The following is a 19,721-nucleotide window of genomic DNA, read 5'->3' as shown; positions in this document are numbered from 1 at the left end:
GCCCATAGGTATCCCTCATTTTTTGGCGCATTTGAGAAGGGTCAAAATGTTGTTGCAGCTGAGAATCGTAGCTGCTCCCTGGGCTGGATGCCATCGGGGACTGTTCCGTCCACGGGTCATGTCTTGGCTCCCGAGTGTTCTGTCCAGGCGAGGAGCTCGGCAGCTCTCCAGCCGGGGAGCTGGATGATCATTTACAGTTTCTACTGTCAGTGTGCCTGGTGGGTGCAGCATAGCCACTGTCGACCCCTTGTCCCTACAAGGGACAGATATGCAGGGACTGAGGAAGGTGGGGATGGGCAGCAGCGGAGGGGACAGGTTTGTGTCCCAGTGCCACCTACAGCTGGGCTCTGCGGGAATGACCTGGAAGAGAGAGGCACTTTTGTCCCAGTCCCCTGCTCCAATGAAAGCAGGAATGCCCATTCTGTGGCTTAGTGGCTTCTAGAGGCTGTCAGAGGTGTCCTCGGCTAATCCTGGAGGTTTGTCTGTCTCCTTCTTTCTTAAGACAGTTATGAGTCGCGGTGCTGTCGGCTGCCACACAGCAGCCCCCGTCACGAGAAGGTGGTGGTTTGCCCCGTCTGCTGCTTAGCCTGCTTCCTGTCTGGAAAGATCCCGAAGCTGGCTGTGTGGGGGTCTGAGCCAGTCTGGACCACCTCGCTGAACAGCCCCTGCAGCATTAAAAGCCAGAAAGTACTCTTTATGCAAACAAAAGTTGTTTGCAAATGTCTTGACGTCACCTATCAAAGTGATCATTTACTTGTTAATGTATCATGTTTGATTATTCGTGACATTACTGAGTTTGCGTGGTGGTAAGGAGAAGGTAGAGCAGTGTTCGTACCCAGAAGGAGGCATTCGGAGACGATGATCCAGATCCCTGCGCCTGTCCTATCATACGTCCTCCCACGTGGGAACAGTTGGAATGTATTCTTGCTTCTGGGAATGCTTATTCCCAATTCAAGGTGCAGACCCCCTTCTGCCTAGAGGGTGGGGGGGATGACAGGGGTAGCGGCATGGGGCTGGGAGGCACACACTGCCGGTGGCTGTGTCTGTAGCCTTGGCCAGTTGCTTACCTTCTCAGTGCCTTAGTTTTCTCATCTGTAAAATGGAGATAATATCAGCTTATACCTTTGTAGGGCTGTTGTGAGGCTCTGAAGCACTTAGAGCAGTGCCTGGCCCTCAGGACCTATATATATATGTGTGTATGTTGCCAGTATTTTTTATGTAGTTGCTTTGGTTTTGCCTCTGGCACGCCCTCCCACTCCCGCACTGAGTGGATTGGGGAAAGGTTTCTGTCCTCTGCGCTGGTGCTGCTTTTCTCTCAGGTGCCCCTGGTGTCTGGGAATAGGGTGCCGCTGTCTTACAGAGGCAGGGGACCTCACTGGAGCCTCCGTGCCATGGGAGTGGTTTCTCTGCTTCCCACAGGGTGTGGACACTGTAAGAAAATGAAGCCAGAGTTTGAGAGCGCAGCGGAAGTCCTCCACGGAGAAGCGGACGTAAGCTTCCTTTCCTGAACCTCCCCCCACCATTTTTCTCTGAAGACTCAGTGACACGGATCCCTGCAGGGACTTTCCCCTGCAAGCTCCCAGAGGTCTACAGCACTTCATCGCCCCAAATACACATATCTTAGGTCGGAGGGGCCCCTACCTGGGATGGAGGGGCGCAGAGTGACTCTAAGGTCCTGTTCCCACCCTGTCCATGTGGCCTCTGCCAGATTGTGGCCCTGGGGTGAAGCCCCAGAGTTCACCCTCTTTTCTCTGGGACCTTGGCTCTTGGGAACAGCCAGGGTCTACACAGCCCAGCTGGTAGGACAGATTTAAAAGTCTCTCTTCAGCCCACAAATAAACCGTGGACACCCGTGGACGTATCCTGGGGATGTATGAGCCCTGGGGGCCAGCCACCCCAGAGAAGTGCTGGCAGGTCCTGCGGGGGTTGGGGGCTGGCATCTGGGCTCCTCTTCTGCCGGCACTGTGTCTGAGGCTGTGATGCATGGTTGGCCTCTCCCCCATCCCAGAGCTCTGGTGTCCTTGCAGCTGTCGATGCCACCGTCAACAAGGCCTTGGCAGAGAGATTCCACATCTCCGAGTTTCCCACACTGAAGTATTTTAAGAACGGAGAGAAATCCGCAGTTCCTGCGCTCAGAACAAAGAAGAACTTTATTGACTGGATGCGAAAGTAAGTGTGGCGGGCTCAGCAGCACATCCGACTCTTGGCCGCTGGCCCCTGGAGCTGGCCCCATGGACACAGAGGAACCCTGAGGAGCTCCTCAGGGCCACAGGAGCCAAGGTGGACTTGACTTCCCCAGTTCCAGAGCCATCTCTGGTGTGCAGGCCACTTGTCCTCACCCAGCATGTTTCACTGGTACCGGGGGCAGTGGGTGGCATGTTTCTCTTCTTGAGGGACCCCCCCTTTCCCTATGTCCTAGCCCCAGGCTTCATCATGGCATCTTACTCCATCTGTTTGAAATGGCTGAAGGACATACACAGCTCTTGACATTCAGAGCTGGACTCGTTCAGGCCCAGGTCTGCTAGTGGTTGACTGGACCTCTGGGAGTATCCACGAGTCAGCCTGTGGTGGTTTGGGGTTGAGAACATAGACGGTCAAGTGCTCCCTCGGTCTGTGTAGGAGTTTGCTGATTTACCACAACAGGAAACACAGACTTACGGCTCAATGGCAGGAGTTTACTCTCTCACAGTTCCACAGACCACAAGTTCAAGATGAGATATCGGCAGGGTTGGTCTCTCTCCTTGGCTGTCTTCCACTCCATGTCTTCACAGGGTCTTCCCTCTGTGTCTGAGTCCTAATTTCTTCTTGAAGGACACCAGTAAGATTAGGGTAGGGCCCACCCCGGTGATGTCATCTTAACTTAATCATCTCTCTAAAGACACCCCCCCCATCTCCAAAGACAGTCACATTCCAAGGTACTTGGGGGCTGGGACTTTAACATGTGAATGGGGAGCAGGGCACAGCTCAGCCTATAACCGCCTACAAGTCCAGAGAACCTGACTAGCCTGGTAATTACTAGCCCAAGGACCTCCCACTTCCCCAAGGTCTTTGGAACCTGCAGTTCTGAGCATTTCCTTCTCCTGTGAGGGAGAGGAAGCATCACACAGTTGTCCTGTGTGGAAGAAGCCCCAGGCCTTGCGAGAGAGCCAGAAATTGTTAAGTTGTAGTTAAGAAGACTTTCTCCTGTCTACGCTCTTCCCCCAAGACAGACACACACACACACACACACACACACTTTCTCTCTCTCTCTCACTCACATAGAGCTTGAATATTTGAGAATATTTCCTCATTTTAGCACGGGGTGGGAAAGATAACGTAAAAGAAGACATATTCCAGCCTTTGCGGAGGTTGCTGGTACCCAGCATCAGGGTGCCCAAGTGACAACCAAGACTTTAGAATCAGAATGTGACATGAGAACTGTCCAAAATAGCAGTGTCCAAATCGAATTCCTTTATTAGGATGTTTGTGCTCAAACTTGGGTGTACGCATGTGCCACCTGGTTTTGAGGTGCTCCTTTAAAGTACAGATTCTGGGCCTGCTGTCCCTGAGGCTTTGATTCGGGAGCTGGGAATTGGAACCCTTAGCCATTGTTTTAAGAAATACCTGCTTAATAAGATTGGGAGCAAAGTTACCACTAGATTCAGGAGAGGCTCCTGGGAGGAGGTGAGAGTGCTAGCAAGCTCCTGGTCTCAGCTCCTCCCGCTCTGTCCTGCTCATCACTGGGAGCAGGTTCAGTGGTTCACTTCTAGAAGAGACGAGGTACTTACCCTTTTGGGCCTCTCGGTGTCAGAAGCAGGTTGCTCTTCACACCTGCCTCGCTAGCCTGCATCAGGGGCCGATGCTGGTACCCAGAGAGCATTAGCCGGGTGGGGGTTCAGGCAAGTCCTTGGGACTTGCACTTGTGGTTAGAGAGCCCAGGGAATCTGGAGTGGCCTGGACGCAGGTAGGGAGCCCCGAGGATCTTTGTCCCTTTTGTGCGTTGTCCCTGCTGCTGAGCACCTGAAAAGCACTTGAGAGAAAGCAGGGGTTTTGGATTCTGAGAGCCCTGCACTCCGATGGTGACCCCAGGCCATTTGCTTGACCCCACTATGCCCCAGCTTCCCATCTGGAAAATGAAGACAACACTTTCCCAAAGACTTGTCTAGGGAATTAAATTAGACTCCTGTGCTTAGCAAGGTGTGTGGTGTGGCAGTGCTCAGAGGGAGGAAGCTGTTTTTATTACTGATGTCAGCTGCTATTTGGAGCTGTCACTGACTGTATCGCTATGTAAGTGGTAATTCCCTCCCAGCCTTTGCCAAGTGCCTTTTTATCTGCTGCCCATTTCATGCTCAAATCCTGTGAAGTCAGGGGTTTTAGTTTTTGTTTTTTTAAGATTTGTTTATTTGAGAGAGAAAGCATGCACACATGTGCATGGGGGGGGGGCGGGGGGAATCCCAGGCAGACTCCCCACTAAGCACGGAGCCCTGCATGACACAGGGCTCGATCCCACGCGAGATCATGACCTGAGCCGAAACCAAGAGGCAGAAGCTCAACCGACTGAGCCATGCGAGCGTGCCCAGGTCAGAGTTTTTATTCCTGTTTCCTTGACGAAGGGACTAAAGTTCAGAGAGAGAATAGGGGCCTTGTCTAGACACAAATAGCGGTTCTTTTGGGAGCTCAGAAAGCATCCTCAGGCAGAGCTGAGGATTGAGCATCCTCAGGCAGGACTGAGATCTGTCACCCAGGAGCAGGGTGGGCACTGGTGAGTCCGGTAGTGTTTCCAGACTGTGCACAAGGGGCGTGCTGTGGGTGACTATGACGTGCTCACCAGCAAGCTGGCCTGGGGACACAGGATCCCGGGCAAAGGAGCTTTTATCCCCATGCAAGAGGATAGCTGGTACCTGGAGAGGTGTCCCGCCCTGCAAGGGGCTCAGGTCTCCCACATCTTCACAAAATGGCTTCCTGATAGGCTCCTCAGAGGGAATCAGAGTATCTCCATGGACGGTACAGAGTTTTTCAGTTTAAACTCAGCTTGTGAATTACATTTTAGAAAGGATGTGAAGTGATTTCTTCTTGAGTGCTCCTCTGGGTGGGGGTGGAAGTGTTTGCCCTCACCCAAGCCTCTCCTTACGACTCTCTCCCCACCCTCCCCCCCATTCCTGCAGCCCTGAGGCCCCGCCACCCCCAGAGCCCACCTGGGAAGAGCAGCAGACCAGCGTGTTGCACCTGGCCGGGGACAACTTCCGGGAGACCCTGAAGAAGAAGAAGCACACTTTGGTCATGTTCTATGCCCCTTGTAAGTAGTTGGGGGTGCTCACCATGGTGTGAGGCAGAGGGGCGGGCCAGACCAGACCAAGAAGACCCCTCCCAGGGACCAGGGCAGCCACAGGGGGACTCTGGGCTCCTCTATGCTTTCTCATTGCAGGCTGATATCCTTCAAAATCCAGGGCCTCCTTCTGTCAGTTCTGTCAGGGTCTCTCCCTCTTTCTGGGGAGCCTTTCTCACATCGGTGCTAAAGCCATCCACTTCTGTTTGTGGCAGGGACGCCATAAAGTCGCTCAGTCTCCTCTGGTCCCTGGAATTTTCTAGGCTGCCTGCCTCCCACTTGCCCCTTCCTTCCACCCCTTGACTCTCCTGGTATCCCCCACTAGGCACTGACTTCACCTTCAGACCTTGGAATTTAGCTGACCCATTTTGGCCTCTGCTTTCCTTGTCTTCCTGAGCATCCCCAGCCCAGCCCCCTCCCTGACCTCCCTGACCTCCCCACATGGCTTTGATGCCATCGGGTTTGAAGCTATGGGAAAAGCACACTACATAGTTCTGAGCTAGCTTCCCCTTGATCCCCATTTTCATCAGAGTTTAAGTTGAGGAAGTGACACGTGTGTTTGTGACCTTTGGATTTTGTGCATAAAATTTTGAAGTTAATTGATACTTAACAGGGAACGCTCTTGAATTTCCCACTCTTCCGCTGCCCTTGTCTCTCTCCCCCGGGTTACAGCTCTGCTTAATGGAGTGGGGATAATAAAGCTCTGCGCCGCGGAGAAGCCAGGCAACTCAATCTAGTCATAAACCTGCTTGCTTGTAGCCAGCCCTCCTGTTGGCTCCCCTCCTGCCCCACTTTTCCAGTGTCAGTAGTACCTAATGCCTCTCCTCCCTCTCACTTTCTGGGAGGGGCTGCCTCCGCCTACCTTTCCCAGCCTCAGACCTCCACCCTCTGTCTGCCTGTCGCTCTGTTTTTGCCTTTTCTTCTCTAAGTGGGAGTGGGACTTTGGGTTCTTTCTTGCTGAGCTTCTTGCTGTCCTCATCTGTCCTTAGGGCATGCCTGGAAGGCTGAATGGGGTTTAAGAAGCTGTCTTCTGTCTGGGCAGAATGGGGTGTGCAGGACAGACAGCAGAGGGCATGTGACCGTCCCGAGGCCTCAGAGCAGCGTGTGACAGCGTGTGGCTCTTGCTGTCCCAGATCTCTGTTCTGAGAGGAGGAGCTTCCTCTGCAGCAGTGAAGGCCTGGCCGCACAAGTCAAGGTCCTTGATCGGATACTGGGTGGGCTTTTGTATGTCCAGACTAAATACGTTCCCCCCAGAAATGCTCCCCTCTTACCCCAGACCTCTGGGGTCAGGACTCCTACCCTCTGGGCTGCTGATGACCCCCCTCACAGAACCACTGGGTGCTGGGTGGTATCTGGGGCCCAGGATACAAGGGAAGGAGGTATGGTCCCTGCTTGGCCTCAAGGGCTTCCTAGTCCACTCTAGCAAGAAACAACCCCATTCAGGGCCAGTCCACCCTGTGACTCAGCTTCTGTCAAAGGGCCTCACACCTAGAGGTTCCCTTTTCCTCCACTGCATGTTCCTGTCCCTGAACTCTACTCCAGATTCCTGAGACATGTACATCAGGAAAGTGGATCTATCCAAAGACAAGTCTTTCAAAAATTTTTTCAATTACAAAAATAATACATATTTATGTATTATGTAATACCTCTTGATGCTTATTTACATATAAAGAACCAATACTATAGGAAGGTCACACCCCTGCTAAAAGTAGGTATAAAGTGAAAGCAAAACCAACCCCCATAGCCTTCCCCAGTGTCCCTCCCACCTCCTGCCTCCCTGCCCCACTTCCCACCTCCCCACCATGTCCCTTGCTTCCCAGCTCCATGTACCCAGCCTCCCACCTCCCTCTACCTCCGGCTTCCCTAGTTTCTACACAGATCTTCCTCCAGCTGTTTCATTGTTCTTTCCTGTTCCAACATTTCCACCCCCCAACACACACACACACACTTCGCTCTCAGAGGTCTGGTCCCGGTGACTACCCTTCTTAGGCCGGCTTGCTGAGTCTCTAGCTATGGAATTTTCTATCCTGTCCTCGGTCTTTGTTTCTGACTCCCTGCTCTGGAAATCTTTGGTTTCCTGCTACACAAAGGTGGTGCCTTTTTAAAGAGCCCCAATTAAAAAATCATGTCTCTTCTGGCCCACCTGAGACCCCTGGGAAACGTGTTCATGCCCTTTCTAAAACAACCTCCCCTCCAGTTACCCATTTGCCTTGCCTTTTCTTTTGGATAATGATAAAATTAGATCCACCAGGTGATTAATCTGAGACCTAGATACTTTAAATTGATGGTAATAGGAATTTGCACTAAGCTGACAGTTGCCTTTATACTTTCAGTAAGCAAAGAGCTTAAAAGGAAAAATTAATAGTGATACCAGATTTGGGGGGAGGGGACGGCTTATTTCCGGCCAGCCTAACGCTGTTAGTGGGGCATCCATGTGCCACTCCTGAGGGATTTCTAGGGGCCACAGGGCTAGTGCTCTGACAGACCTTGTCAGCCAGCACACTGTGCCCTCTGAATGTTTTGGAATGTATAAACCATCGTTCCTTTTGAGTGTAACATTTTTATGAATATGAGCTATTTTTCCCTCTGCTGGGTCAAATTAATAAAGTGTTCATATATAATTGCCATTGAGCCAGTTAAACAATCATCTGTTAGATCTGCCCCAAGCGAGGCTGTGCTAGGCACTCTGTTGCATCCGGTGCTGCTAGAACCCACAGGCAGCCCAGCTCTCTTCCCCACACCTGCAGTGGATGTGGGCAGAATCCCTTGACTGCCCCTCCTCATCACTGTCCCCACTGCTCTGGGGCCAGCTGGCTGCTCTGCCAGCCGGCCGTATGGGGGGCCCCCCGCCCCTCTCAGGAATTGGCTCACATGTTAAATTCATATTAAAGTTGTAGCCTAGCCTTAATTTGGTTTCACAAAACTCTTTGAAATGCCAGTCATTATTATCTTATTTTAAAAAGAGAGAAAGCAGATGAGCAAAGCCATTTCTGTTTCCCGCCTTGGCTGGCCCGACTGTTTGCCAGCTCTCCCTGTGGGGCATTTGGCCTCTCCCACCTGTGTTTTGATCAGAATTAATTACCAGTGTCAGGGAACTCCTCCCTCAGAGCAGTTCTGCTCTCCTGGTGCAGTTGGGTGCAGCATCTGGAGAATGGTTACAGGAAGGGGGCTTGGGTTTGGATCGGCCAATGCTGAGGGAGGTTGCCAGGAAAGGGGGTCTGTCATATCAGGTGACACTTGCACCACTGTCACACCCAGGGCCTCTGGAGTTATGGGTCCTTGTCCATTGTGATCCGCCTCTTCCCTTAGTCAGGAACCCAGGCCCTGAGAAGCGTTGGGGACTCACTGTAGCTTATCCTCCTTTCAGCCTGACCTTGGATCTCCCGCCCCTGAATCACAGGTTCAGGTGGACTGTAGAGCGAAGGGTGGAAGGCTAGCCTGAGGACCAGGGGCTTGGTTTGGCCATGTGGTCCGGGGTGGGGATTGAGCAGTGGGGGCTCAGGTGGAGTAGTTCCTCCTCCCCACACCTTTCCCAGCCCATTCTCTCAGCCATGAAGTGGACAGTATATACCGCAGTCCCTAGGGAAGAAGAAGGGGACTCTGTGACAGGCTCAGAGAATCCTGAGCACACATCCTCCTTTTCCGAGCCCAGAGCTCCCCCCTCTACGCTGGCTCTGAGGGCAGCCCTCTGTGGAAGGAGCTTGCAGAGCAAGACTGCAGCAACTGTCTCCCCCACCCCCAGGCTCTTCAGCCCCAGTGTGTGACGGGAGGATGGGGTGGTAGGTCCCGGGCAAGAGCAGACCTCTCTCCAAAGTCCTTGTGCTGACAGCAGACACACAGGGCAGTGTTTGAGTGGCTGGGTTGACACGTGGACCCTGACAGTCTGGTGTGTAAGGGGTGGGAGTCGGATGAACCCTCACCTGCTGTTGGGTGGAGGGAAGCCCCTGGAAAGGCTTCTCTTCAGTGCCAGGAAGGACCCCTGGCCCTGCAGCCTCCCTCACGTGCAACACTTGATCCTTCCCCTCCCCCGCAGGGTGCCCGCACTGTAAGAAGGTCATCCCACACTTTACTGCCACTGCCAACGTCTTCAAAGAGGACCGAAAGGTAAGGATACCTTTCCTCATTTCTTGTCCTGCCCCTGACTTTGCTCAGCCCTCGGTTCCTCTACTTCCCTCCCTTCCACTTCAGCTCCCTTTCCTGAATAGACTCTGCTGACATCAGGGAATTCCTGGGAACCAGGACATTCTTTTCATAAGGCAGGATCGGGCAGGCTGAGTTTCTGCTGAAGAATCAGCTAGCAGAAATGGGTACCCTGAACTGTTTCAGCCCCTTATGGGAAGAGGGGATTGGAAAAGGGGTCACCTGCTTATTTTTAGCATTTGAATCTTTTTACAGTAGGATTTGTAGTCATGCATTACTTACGTAATTGAAAATACAAATAAAAAATATCCAACAAAAATGAACTGGAGGCAGTCAAGGTGGAGGAGGGCAAGGCTGTCTGCAGAGCCTCGTACCGCCAAAGTAAAAGGCTCCTACAGCTGCCGACTGATGAAGCATAAAATTAACAAGCTAGAACTGCAGATTGGATTAAAGTGTGGGGAGAGGGCACCCCCAGGCACCTCCCCAGGCAGCTCCAGCAGCCAGAGCAGCATGGGCTGCCACCAGGTGAGGGCAATGTGTGACTCTGGGGCCGAGGGGTGGCGTGGCAGGGGCAGACCTGGAGCTCAGGCACGGTACAGCTTGACTGCTGCTGAACCATGTGGCTTGGATAAGTCCTGTCAACTCTCCAGGCCTTGAGTTCTCCTCTCACCAAGGTTGGCATCCTGCTGTAGATGATCATGAAGACTCTGCCTAGCCTGGGACTCTGTTGTGGGAACCTGTCCCCCACCAGGCTACAGAAGCGTGCTGATACACACCCAACCCAAAGCTGCATGCATGTGCACTGGGTGGGGTCCTTAGGGGCAGCTAGAGCAGGCTGGACACACACGCCAGGACACGCTGGAGTTGGCCCTGGGTGGGGTGACAGTGACGGCATGTAAGTTCTGTACAGGGACAGAAGGTCAGAGGGAGCCAGGCTAGGGCACAGGGACATGTGTGTGGTGGGGGGGTGGCAAACTTGGGACTCAGATCCCTGGACCCTTCCCTGGATTCAGGATGTCCTGTTGTCACCCACAAAGTCTGGCTATGCCTTGAGGCTCCCTTCATCACATCAGGAGGGAATATAAGGACCAGAAATCTTTTCTCCTTTGCCTGCCCCTTGGCCTGTATCAAGAGGGGCGTGGCAAGAAGGGGCTTCCTGTCTTCCATCTCCCTCCCCACCCAGACCCCTCTGCCACCCAGGTTCAGTTCCAGCACGACTCCGTCACAATCTGGGTGTTAGTTGGTGTGGGGAAGACTTTGCTCCCTGCAGCCAGCATGGGACTGGCAGTTAGTCCACACTGACCCCCATCACCCCTCACCTGGAAAACTCTGGACAGACAGGAAAGTGACTGAGGTGTGGGGTCTCCCTGTCCCTGGCTGCTAAGGTCTCTATGGCCCCAGGGTCTGTGAAGGGATCACCTCAGTCCAGGTGGGGCCAGGCTGTCTGTGCCCACTAGTGAGTAGCCAACGGCCAATCCTCTTCTTCCTCTCTCTCCTCTGCTAATGCACAGGGACTCCGTTTCCACAGGGAGACTTCCTTCTCCAAGACACTGAAATGCCTTTGCTTAATTGTCTCAGCTTGGGACAGTAATGTTACTGGCCTTTTCCTGGGGTCATTCCCTGTCGGTTATTTCCTTTCTTCTCTCCTTCCAGCTCCCTTTATCCCAAGCCAGAGATCACCCTCACTCGCTTGAATCTCGTGTCCTCTCTGCCAGGCAGTTGGCAGGCCTGGGGTTCCTGGTTCCAAGGCTCTCGGTAACACCAGGGAAGCATTCGCTCTCGGCCCCGGGGGACTAGAGTTACCTGTGTCACAAGTGCTGGGTGCCATCCTAGAACTGTCCCATCAGAGGTCTAGGGATGGTTCTAGAAATTTGTAATATTTATCTATCTTTCTCTCTCTCTCTCTCTGTCTCTCTCTTCCTTTTCCTTCCTTCCTTCCTTCCCTCCTTTCTTTTTAGAGAGGGAGAGGGAGAATCCTAAGCAAACTCCACACTCAGTGCAGAGCCCAACGTGGGGCTCAGTCTCACGACCCTGAGATCATGACCTGAGCCAAAATCAAGAGTTGGGTGCTTAACCGACTGAGCCACCTAGCCACCCCAGGAATTTGTAATTTTTAAGAGCTGCCTCTCGTACTGGCCAGTGGCTGCTGTTTGGGGTCCAGTGGCCCATCCAGCTCTCTCCTGCTCATGGGGGTCACGGCCCAGAGAGGAGCTGTGTCCCTTGCCCAGGGACAGCCAGCCACCAGTCGCTGACAACCAGAACAGAGTCTCTTGACCCCCACTTCTTCCAGACACCCTGTTAGCTAGAACTGTATTCCACCCCCCAACACACCCAGAAGTCAGTCCCTGTTCCTTCCCCAATCAATATGCTGTTGGTTGTTCACTTCCATTTTCATAGCCAGAGTCAATATTAGCTCCTGCAGAGATTTATTTTACTGAATCAATAAAGCCGCATGAGGCAGCTCATATCTTAGGTGGGGAGCCTCCCCCCTCCCAGGAGCTTACTAGGGAACTTGAGCAGTTGATACACTGGCTGGAGAGAGGGCTGCGTGCTGCTCATGTTGGCACCGAAGGCCGTAGAGAAGGGGCCACAGAGGACACGGGCCAGAGGTGGAAGGCTGGCCGATACAGGTAGGGGCAGGGTTCCACTGGGCCAGCAAGGTGGGCTCATCTCTCATGGCAGATCCAGGTGTCCCCAGCCTGGATCAGGCTGGCCAGCGAAGTGGGAAGGTCATCCCAGGACAGGCGACCCAAGGCAGAGGGGGCTGCTGTAACTTTGGCCATGGTGTGTGTACTCCCTTGCGTTGACAAAGCTGTCTGTCCATCAGAAAGGAAAGCTCCCTGAGCATAGAGACCTCATTGGTCCTTGAATTCCCTCCAGCCATGATGCCTGAAACCTCTGTAAATGTTGACTGAATGACCACACAGTAGCATTTGATATTTTCAGAAAACTCCTCTTCCTCTGATGCTTAAGAGGGTTATGTCATGTCCTTGTAGTAGTCACTGTAGCATAAGCAACGAAGTATTCTCTGTCTCCCATTTTACACAAGAAGAGAATGAATCTTCGAGAGGTTCAAAGCTCTCCCAAAGTTTTTCAGCTGGGAAGGGGCAGCTCAGAACCAGATAAACAGGCTTTGTCGGAGGTCTCTCCCAGAAGCAGACTCAGGTTCTGGGACTCGTGTATAAGGGGTTTATTTGGGAAGTGGTCTCAGGTCACAGCCTCAGGGATGGAGGAAGAGGGGACAGTCAGGACAGGAGCCAGAACAGGTGTATTAATGAACAGATTAGTTCATGCATAATTGGGTTCAGCCCTAGAGGCGTCACCAGGGACAGAATCGCCCAAAGGTCAAGGAAGCAGGGGGACCTGTCCTCAAGTTCCAGCCAACATTGGCCTTCCTTGGGGCTCCCTGCAGCCAAGGGGTGCCAGTGGCAAGTTTGGCTAAGGGGTCATGGCAAGATACCAACTATGGCAGAACAAATCTAGAAATGATCATGTACCTTCATTGACAGTTCAGTCCGTGTAAATCTAGAGTGGGTGTGTGGGGGGGGCAGGCATCCAGACAGGAGAAATTGGGATAGGTGAGAAGAGGTTTATTGTCTGTCTCCTTTCCAGAGTCTAAGCTGCTTCCGTGAGAAAGAGCCACGCTCGACTCCTCTCCTCCCGTAGGGAGGGAGTGTGGAGGAGCCTTTGGGGCCAGGAGTAGCACTCCATGTGTATGGGGCTGGCAGCTAGTTTAGGGGATTCGAAATAAGTACACATTTTTAATTTAGTCGATTTATAAAACTGTACACTGCATTTCCCACAGCTTCGGGGCATGTATACAAATTAAATTCATAATTTAAAGCAGATGCAGGGAGAGCAGCCACCCGGAGCAACCCTCATCAAACACTTCCTCAGCCTAGCGGAGAGCCTTGGCCCCTCGCCGGGGGGCGGACACAGAGGGCTGCCTGGGGTGAGCCACCTCCCCCGGGCTGGGCCCTAAGAGCTGGAACGCTGAGGACAGCCGGAGGAACATCTGCCTTATGTTTCTAAATAATTCAGAGAGCACTTTAGAGGGTGAGCTGGGGTTCTCAGAAGCCTGCAGGGGCCCGTCTGCCGGCCCAGTGAATTGGGCTCGGGGGCGGACGCCAGCCAGCAGCTCGTTGAACCTGCCCGACAGAGACAGCTGCCCTCCGCTCCAGCCAGTGGCTGCCTGCGGGAATGCAGGGCGAATGCCGTCCAATCTGGCTTTCACACAGAAGCTGGAGAGCCAAACTTTTATATAAAATCTTCTGGCTCTTTTTCTAGGTTGGCAGCTAATTCAGGTTTATTTTTTTTGTTGTTGTTAAATTCTATGTGGGCCAAATAGAACAGGACTGAGAGCCAGATACGGATCGTGTGTGGCGAGTTTGCAAACTCGGCTCTAAGAAGTCTTATCATACAGACGTTCTGTAGCTGAGGTGGGAGGGAAGCAGCAGAGCGGGGGGCCGGGGGGTTGCACTGGTGGTCCACGGGTGACAGGAGGAGAGGCTGCCCCTCGCTCTGCACTCTGTCGCCCCACTGCCTGCAGAGAGGGGTTCCTGCTTACCTGGGCACCAGGTCAGTGAGCCAACCAGGACCGTCGGTGGCCTGCAGGGTTCTTCTACTTTGAAAGGGAGCCTCCGTTCCCATGGGAAGAACCCGTAGCCATAGAACCATGTGAGCTGTGACTATGTAATCACTTGAAATTTCAAGCATGGTGAGAGTTCAGTCGGAATGCCTTCATGGGCTCTGGTTCCCGGAGACTGCTTGCCCAGTCCCCTCCAGGCCTGGTGTGAGCGGGTCCCCCTTCTTGCACCTGCTGCCTAGTCCTGACTCGGGCTGTAGATCAAATCCTGTCTCCTGGGAAAGGCCTCCTTGGCCATAAAGCAGCCCCTCTGGCTATTGTCTTGAATCACCCTCTTTTAATTTCTTTAGAGCGTTCACCAGGCTCTAAAATGATCTCACTTGTTATGTATCTATTAACTGCTTTCCTTCGGTAAGAGTGGCGGTCACTAAATGGCCGGACTTCTTCAAGGTCACCCGTATACCACTAGCACGTAGCAGCCCTTGGGTACGTGCTCACTCATCAGAAGCTGCCCGCCCTGCTTCTGCAATGCTTGCGTTTGGTGTGTTGCATAAAGTGACCTTCTTTCCTCCTTCCCTGCTCTCTGACCTTCAACAGACAGAAGGTTCCCCTGGTCTGCTTTATACCCTTTTATTTAAAAAAAACAAACAAAACAGTAAAAAATAAGGGAAAACTACCAGTCTGTGGAATTTGTTAGACAGGCAGGAAGAGGCCAGTGGCCAATTTGGGAACCTCCTTCTGACTGAAAATTCCATTTGCTTTGGTCATGCCGAGCTCTTCCGGTCCCTGGAATGTGCTCCCCCAGCTGGAACTTCTTTCTCCTCCTTCAGGCCACTGCTCAGATGGCAAACGTGCAGAGCACCTCTATGCCCCTCCTCTTGGCACCCTGGACCTCCTCCATCACCTCATACCTCCTTTCGTGCCTTGGAATTGTTTCTCTCTGACCCCTCTGACCAGACGCTGAGTCCCTACTAGGGGCAGAGCTCGTGTCTGGGGGCCGTAGGGGTGGTTAAGAGAGCAGTGAACACTTACTGACTACTAACCACGTGCCGGGTTCTGTGCCAAGTCACCGCCCCTGGATTCTCTTGCTCAGTCCTCCTAATTGCCTGATCACTTAAGTATTGTTATTACCCCCATTTTATAGATGAAGAAACTGAGGTTCCAATAGACTAGGTCATTTTCCGAAAGTCTTCCTATGCTGCCAAGCCCAGATTTGCACTTCGGAAACTCGCCTTCAAAGCACTTGTTCTTAACCTTGGTCCTCTACTGCCTCCCAAACAGATGTTCGGAAAGTGTTGGTTGATAAATGAATGAGACCCACCATGGTTCACAGAAAGCATCACAGAACCTGCAGTGTTTAAAAATGCTCTCAGGTCATCATTTCCTTGACGGCCATTATGCTCTTGATTTTAAAGGGTGGTCTGAGGCCCCTGCAAACTGAGTCCCCTAACCTTACCTATCTGCCTTGAGAACTGGAAGCAAGCCGTGGCGGCCTCAGTGGAGCTCTGAGCTGGGGAGGCTCTGGTTCAGCTCTTCATCGCTATTGAGAGAAATCAGAGAAAGCACACGGTGTGGGCCTAAAGTGCTGTCCATATGCAGAGGGTCCAGGCCTCGGGTCTCAAACAGGAGGCTGCCTGCACTGACCCAGCCTTTCTCCGGGCCCGCAGATTGCCTGTGCTGCTGTGGACTGCGTCAAAGAGAAGAACCAGGACCTGTGTCAGCAGGAAGCCGTCAAGGCCTACCCCACATTTCACTACTACCACTATGGGAAGTTTGCAGAGAAGTATGACAGCGATCGGACGGTAAGCTGGGGAGAGGCATCTGCTCTGAGCTCTTTCTGTCGGGCAGGGAGATAGCCACTGAGAAGGGCAGCAAAGGGACACTTCCCAGACACCACAGAAGTTAGCCATGTGCGTGCTGCTGGGAAGGCAAGGGCTCTGGGTCTGGCTGGGAGAGTGCCCCCAGAGATTGTTCTGGAGTCCGGCTCCCAGAGCCTGGGTGGGTTCCAGAGGTGGAGTGGCAAGGACTCCTCTGTAGCCAGGCAAGCCCTCCCGACATGGCCAGCTGCCTCTACTGGCCACTTCTCTGTGTCCAGAGGAGTGAGCACCTGGAGGGTCAGGGAAAGGGGAGAGGGGGAGAGGGTGCACATCTGCATCAGGGGTTAAAGGCTTTTTTCTCTTTCTCTTCCCCTTCCCTACAGGAATTGGGGTTTACCACTTTTATTCGAACGCTCCGGGAAGGAGACCATGAGAGACTAGGGAAGAAGAAGGAAGAGTTGTAATTTCTGCCTCAGAGAAAGCTTTTCCATTACACTGTGAATGATACCTGTTTTGTTGTTCTTTCTGAATTTCCACGTGTTCAAAAGACAAAATTTTTTATAGCCGCTTATGGCCATTTTGTACAATTTTTGAAATAAAATCAAACCGATTGTTTGGTGGTATGGGTTGTTTCCACAGAGCCTGTACTAACAGAGATGAAGAGGTGGATACTCGTGCTGTCCCTCCTGCCACGTCCTCTCCCGGAAGGTGGGGAGCTAGCTGCACGCCAGCGTCCCATCCGCCCGGGAGAGGCACGTGAGGGCAGAGTGGGCAGAAGGAGGATGGCGTGGGACACTGCCCCTCTCAACCATTGGAAACCAAGACAGGAAGATCGGACCACAGCACATCCCATTAGAAATGACTGGTTTGGGGAGGAAGTATGTTAAGATAATCAGAAAATGGGCTGCTGAAGCTAATGGTCACGAAGTACTAGCTTTTTCTGGATCATTTCAGTTTTAGCTTGGAGTGTGTCTTCCTTGGACTTCATTTACATGTTTCTCTTTCTTCAACCATTTCTTGTCTTCTCTTTTCCTCTCTCCAGTCCTCCCTGCTCTCCCTTCACAAAAAAGCTGAGTCTCCAATCTAGAGTTGAGTGCAGTGGTCAAGCCCAGGCTCAAACGGGCTTCTAAGAATGGAGTAGGAGAGGGGTCTTTGTGCCGCTGCTTGCTCTGCACACTGGAAGGGGCAGACGTGGGTGGCATATTCTCCATAGGCATGCAGATGCTGGGTCAGCGCCCCCTCACCCTGCCACAGTAACCTCCAGACATTACTCCCATGTTCTCTGTGGAGGGATGCCACCCAGGCACCTGGTCTACCCCAGTGTCTCACTCTGCTTCTTTCCTCCATTCCATCTCTTTCCCAACTGGCTTTTACACCAGTCATGCTTCCTGCATCGCTGGGTGACTTAACACTAGCCCTTGGAGCTGGAGAACCCTGTCCTGTGTCTTGTCTGCTCAGGGGGTAGAATGGCTCCTGCTCCCTCTGCCTTGACTTGACTTATAAGCTGCCATCCAAGCCTTGGATTTGGGCCGTTCAGAAGATGGGTTGCCCAAGTTGTAGTACTTAGCTTCTCACTTGCGTGTTTCTGTTGGCAACTTGGCTTTCAGGAACAGCCCTGTTTCCTAGCCTGGTTTCCTCCCAGTGGCCTCCGGCCTTCCTTCTAATGGGTCTGCTGAGAAGGGACCAAGAGCACAGAGCCACAGAGCTCCTCATGGCTGTGCTGACAGGTGCCACGGCTCCGTCAGGTGAAATTGGAGGTTCCCAGCTCCGCAGTCCACCCCCTGCCGCTTCAGCCTTGCTTCTTTTCTCCTAAGCACGCACTTTCTCAGCAGTGGCCCTGGTCTTGCCTCAGGTGAATGGGCATGAAAGAAAGAAGCATGCATTTAAACACATGTCCTGCACTCCTGCTGGGTACTGTAGGCGGCCATACAAGGAGGCACGTAATCCTGACGCTGTGTAGTGTGCACCCATTCCTACAAGGGGCTCCCAAAAGCATTTGTGTGAGCAGACATGCTTTTTCCCTAATGCTGACTTGGAGGCTTTGTGGGAGGAATGTATTTGCTTGTGTGTTCAAAAAAAAAAAAAAATGTTTTTAACTGCATCTTTAGAACAATACCTGACAAAAACCACTTCCTGACTGAGGACAACTGGTGCTCACCTTCAAGGTGTGGGGCTTTCTTTTTGTCTATTCTGAGCCTCAAGGTCAGGCTTGCCTGGCCTGGCTTCTTGGTGTGGGCTTGAAAGCACTGGGAAATGGCATCCTCTTCTGCAGGATTTGATCCTTATAAGGCATTGTCAGAATGTCTAGTGATTACCATGACTTTGGGCATGACCTGAGCAAGTTCACCCCAGCTCCATGCAGTGGCCTCTATGGACAGCGCGCCCTACCTCCACTCCCCACCCCACCCTCATCTATACCCTCTCTCCCACCCTTCACCTCCATTCCCCCGTTCGGGAGCTCTGCGCAGACGGTGTCAGTACTGTGGCATCTAGTTAGTCCCGTTCCTCATGCCCACGCTTGTTCCATGTGGAGTTCATTGATCTTCAGTGCAGACCCCTCCCTACTCCTCGAGGACCTGCTGTCCTCTCACCCGCCTTGGTTCCCCCGGACCCTGCATTTGCAGGCAGATTTCTCTGCAGGAAGTGTCTGTTGCTTAGGGGAGAACTGATTCCCAATCTTCTTTCTGGGCTTTGACATAACCTTCGCCTCAATTTCTATCCTTTGGGTTGCTGCTTCTGTTTCCCCTCCCCGCTGGTTTGCCTTAGCTTCCCGCCTTCCTCTGCATTCCCCATGCTTCTTGCCCACACCAGTGATTCCCCATCACTGCCTAACTGGAGCTTTCAGAGCTGGCCCCCCAGCACTTCTCATCTTCTCCATACTACTACCTCCCTTTCTAGAAGTGCTTGGCTTCCAGAAACTTAAAGAGGTGATGATCTGGGTTTAAGAAGTGATATGTGTGTGTGTGTGTGTGTGAGAGAGAGAGAGAGTGTGTGTGTGTGTGTGTGTGTGTGTGAGAGAGAGAGAGAGAGAGTGTGTGTGTGTGTGTGTGTGTGTGTGTGTGTAGCATCTTATTATGGTTTTGATTCGCATTTCCCTGTTGAGCATATTTTCAGTACTTTTTGGCCATTTATAGATCTTTGGAAAAACGTATTTTGCCCATTTGCCACATGTGTTGTTTATTTTTTTATCATTGCTGTCTTACAGAAGTTCTATATATTTTCTAGGTATGAATCCCTTATCTGATCTGATATGCAAATATTTTCGGCCATTCTGTGGGTCACCTTTTCACTTTCTTAATAATGCCCTTTGATGCACACAAGTTTTTAATTTTGATAAAGTCCAGTTTATCTATTTTTTCTTTTGTTGTCTGTGCTTTTGTTTAGTATCCAAGAAATCATTACCAAATCCAGTGTCCAAAACTTTTCTCCTATGTTTCCCTCTAAGAGTTTTATAGTTTTAGGTCTCATGTTTAGGACCTTGATTCATTTTGAGTTAAATGTAAAGTAAGGGACCAGCTTCATTGTTTTACATATGGCTATCCATTTTCCCCACCACCATGTGTAGAAAAGACCATCATTTCCGAATTGAATCTTGGCACCCTCGTCAAAAATCATTAGACCATATATGTGAAGTTTTATTTCTGGGCTTCCTATTCTATTGCATTTTTCTAGACGTCTGTCTTTACGCCAGTACCAGTTTGGGTTACTGTAGATTTGTAGTAAGCTTTGAAATTAGGGAGGGAAATTCCTCCAACTCCATTCTTTTTCAAGGTGATTTTAGCTGTTCAGGGTCCCTTGAAATTCCACATGTCTGTGCCATTAATCATGTGTGTAATTTGTAAAACCAACACTGCAATCAAAATGCAAAACTGTC

The 19,721-nt window shown here is 52.0% G+C and overlaps 1 protein-coding gene across 2 annotated transcripts in view; it reads left to right on the top strand.

The window, feature by feature from the left end:
• The window catches only part of PDIA5 (protein disulfide isomerase family A member 5), a 96,723-nt gene extending 80,253 nt beyond the window's left edge, over window positions 1-16,470 (top strand). The window contains exons 12-17 of one of the 2 annotated variants that reach the window (XR_014316111.1): window positions 1,420-1,490; window positions 2,009-2,169; window positions 5,145-5,275; window positions 8,673-9,409; window positions 15,698-15,832; window positions 16,231-16,470. Coding sequence is in view for 1 of the 2 variants with exons in the window: in XM_082747460.1 (XP_082603586.1) it covers window positions 1,420-1,490; window positions 2,009-2,169; window positions 5,145-5,275; window positions 9,339-9,409; window positions 15,698-15,832; window positions 16,231-16,311 (650 nt within the window). In the remaining variant the exon portion in view is untranslated. The remainder of the gene's footprint in view (window positions 1-1,419; window positions 1,491-2,008; window positions 2,170-5,144; window positions 5,276-8,672; window positions 9,410-15,697; window positions 15,833-16,230) is intronic. The other variant, XM_082747460.1, reaches the window with a different exon arrangement.
• Window positions 16,471-19,721: the final 3,251 nt, after the last annotated feature.

The sequence above is a fragment of the Mustela nivalis genome, assembly GCF_964662115.1.
Source record: "Mustela nivalis genome assembly, chromosome: 1".
Taxonomy (NCBI): Eukaryota; Metazoa; Chordata; class Mammalia; order Carnivora; family Mustelidae; genus Mustela; species Mustela nivalis.
This window is presented reverse-complemented; position numbering and strand designations above follow the sequence as displayed.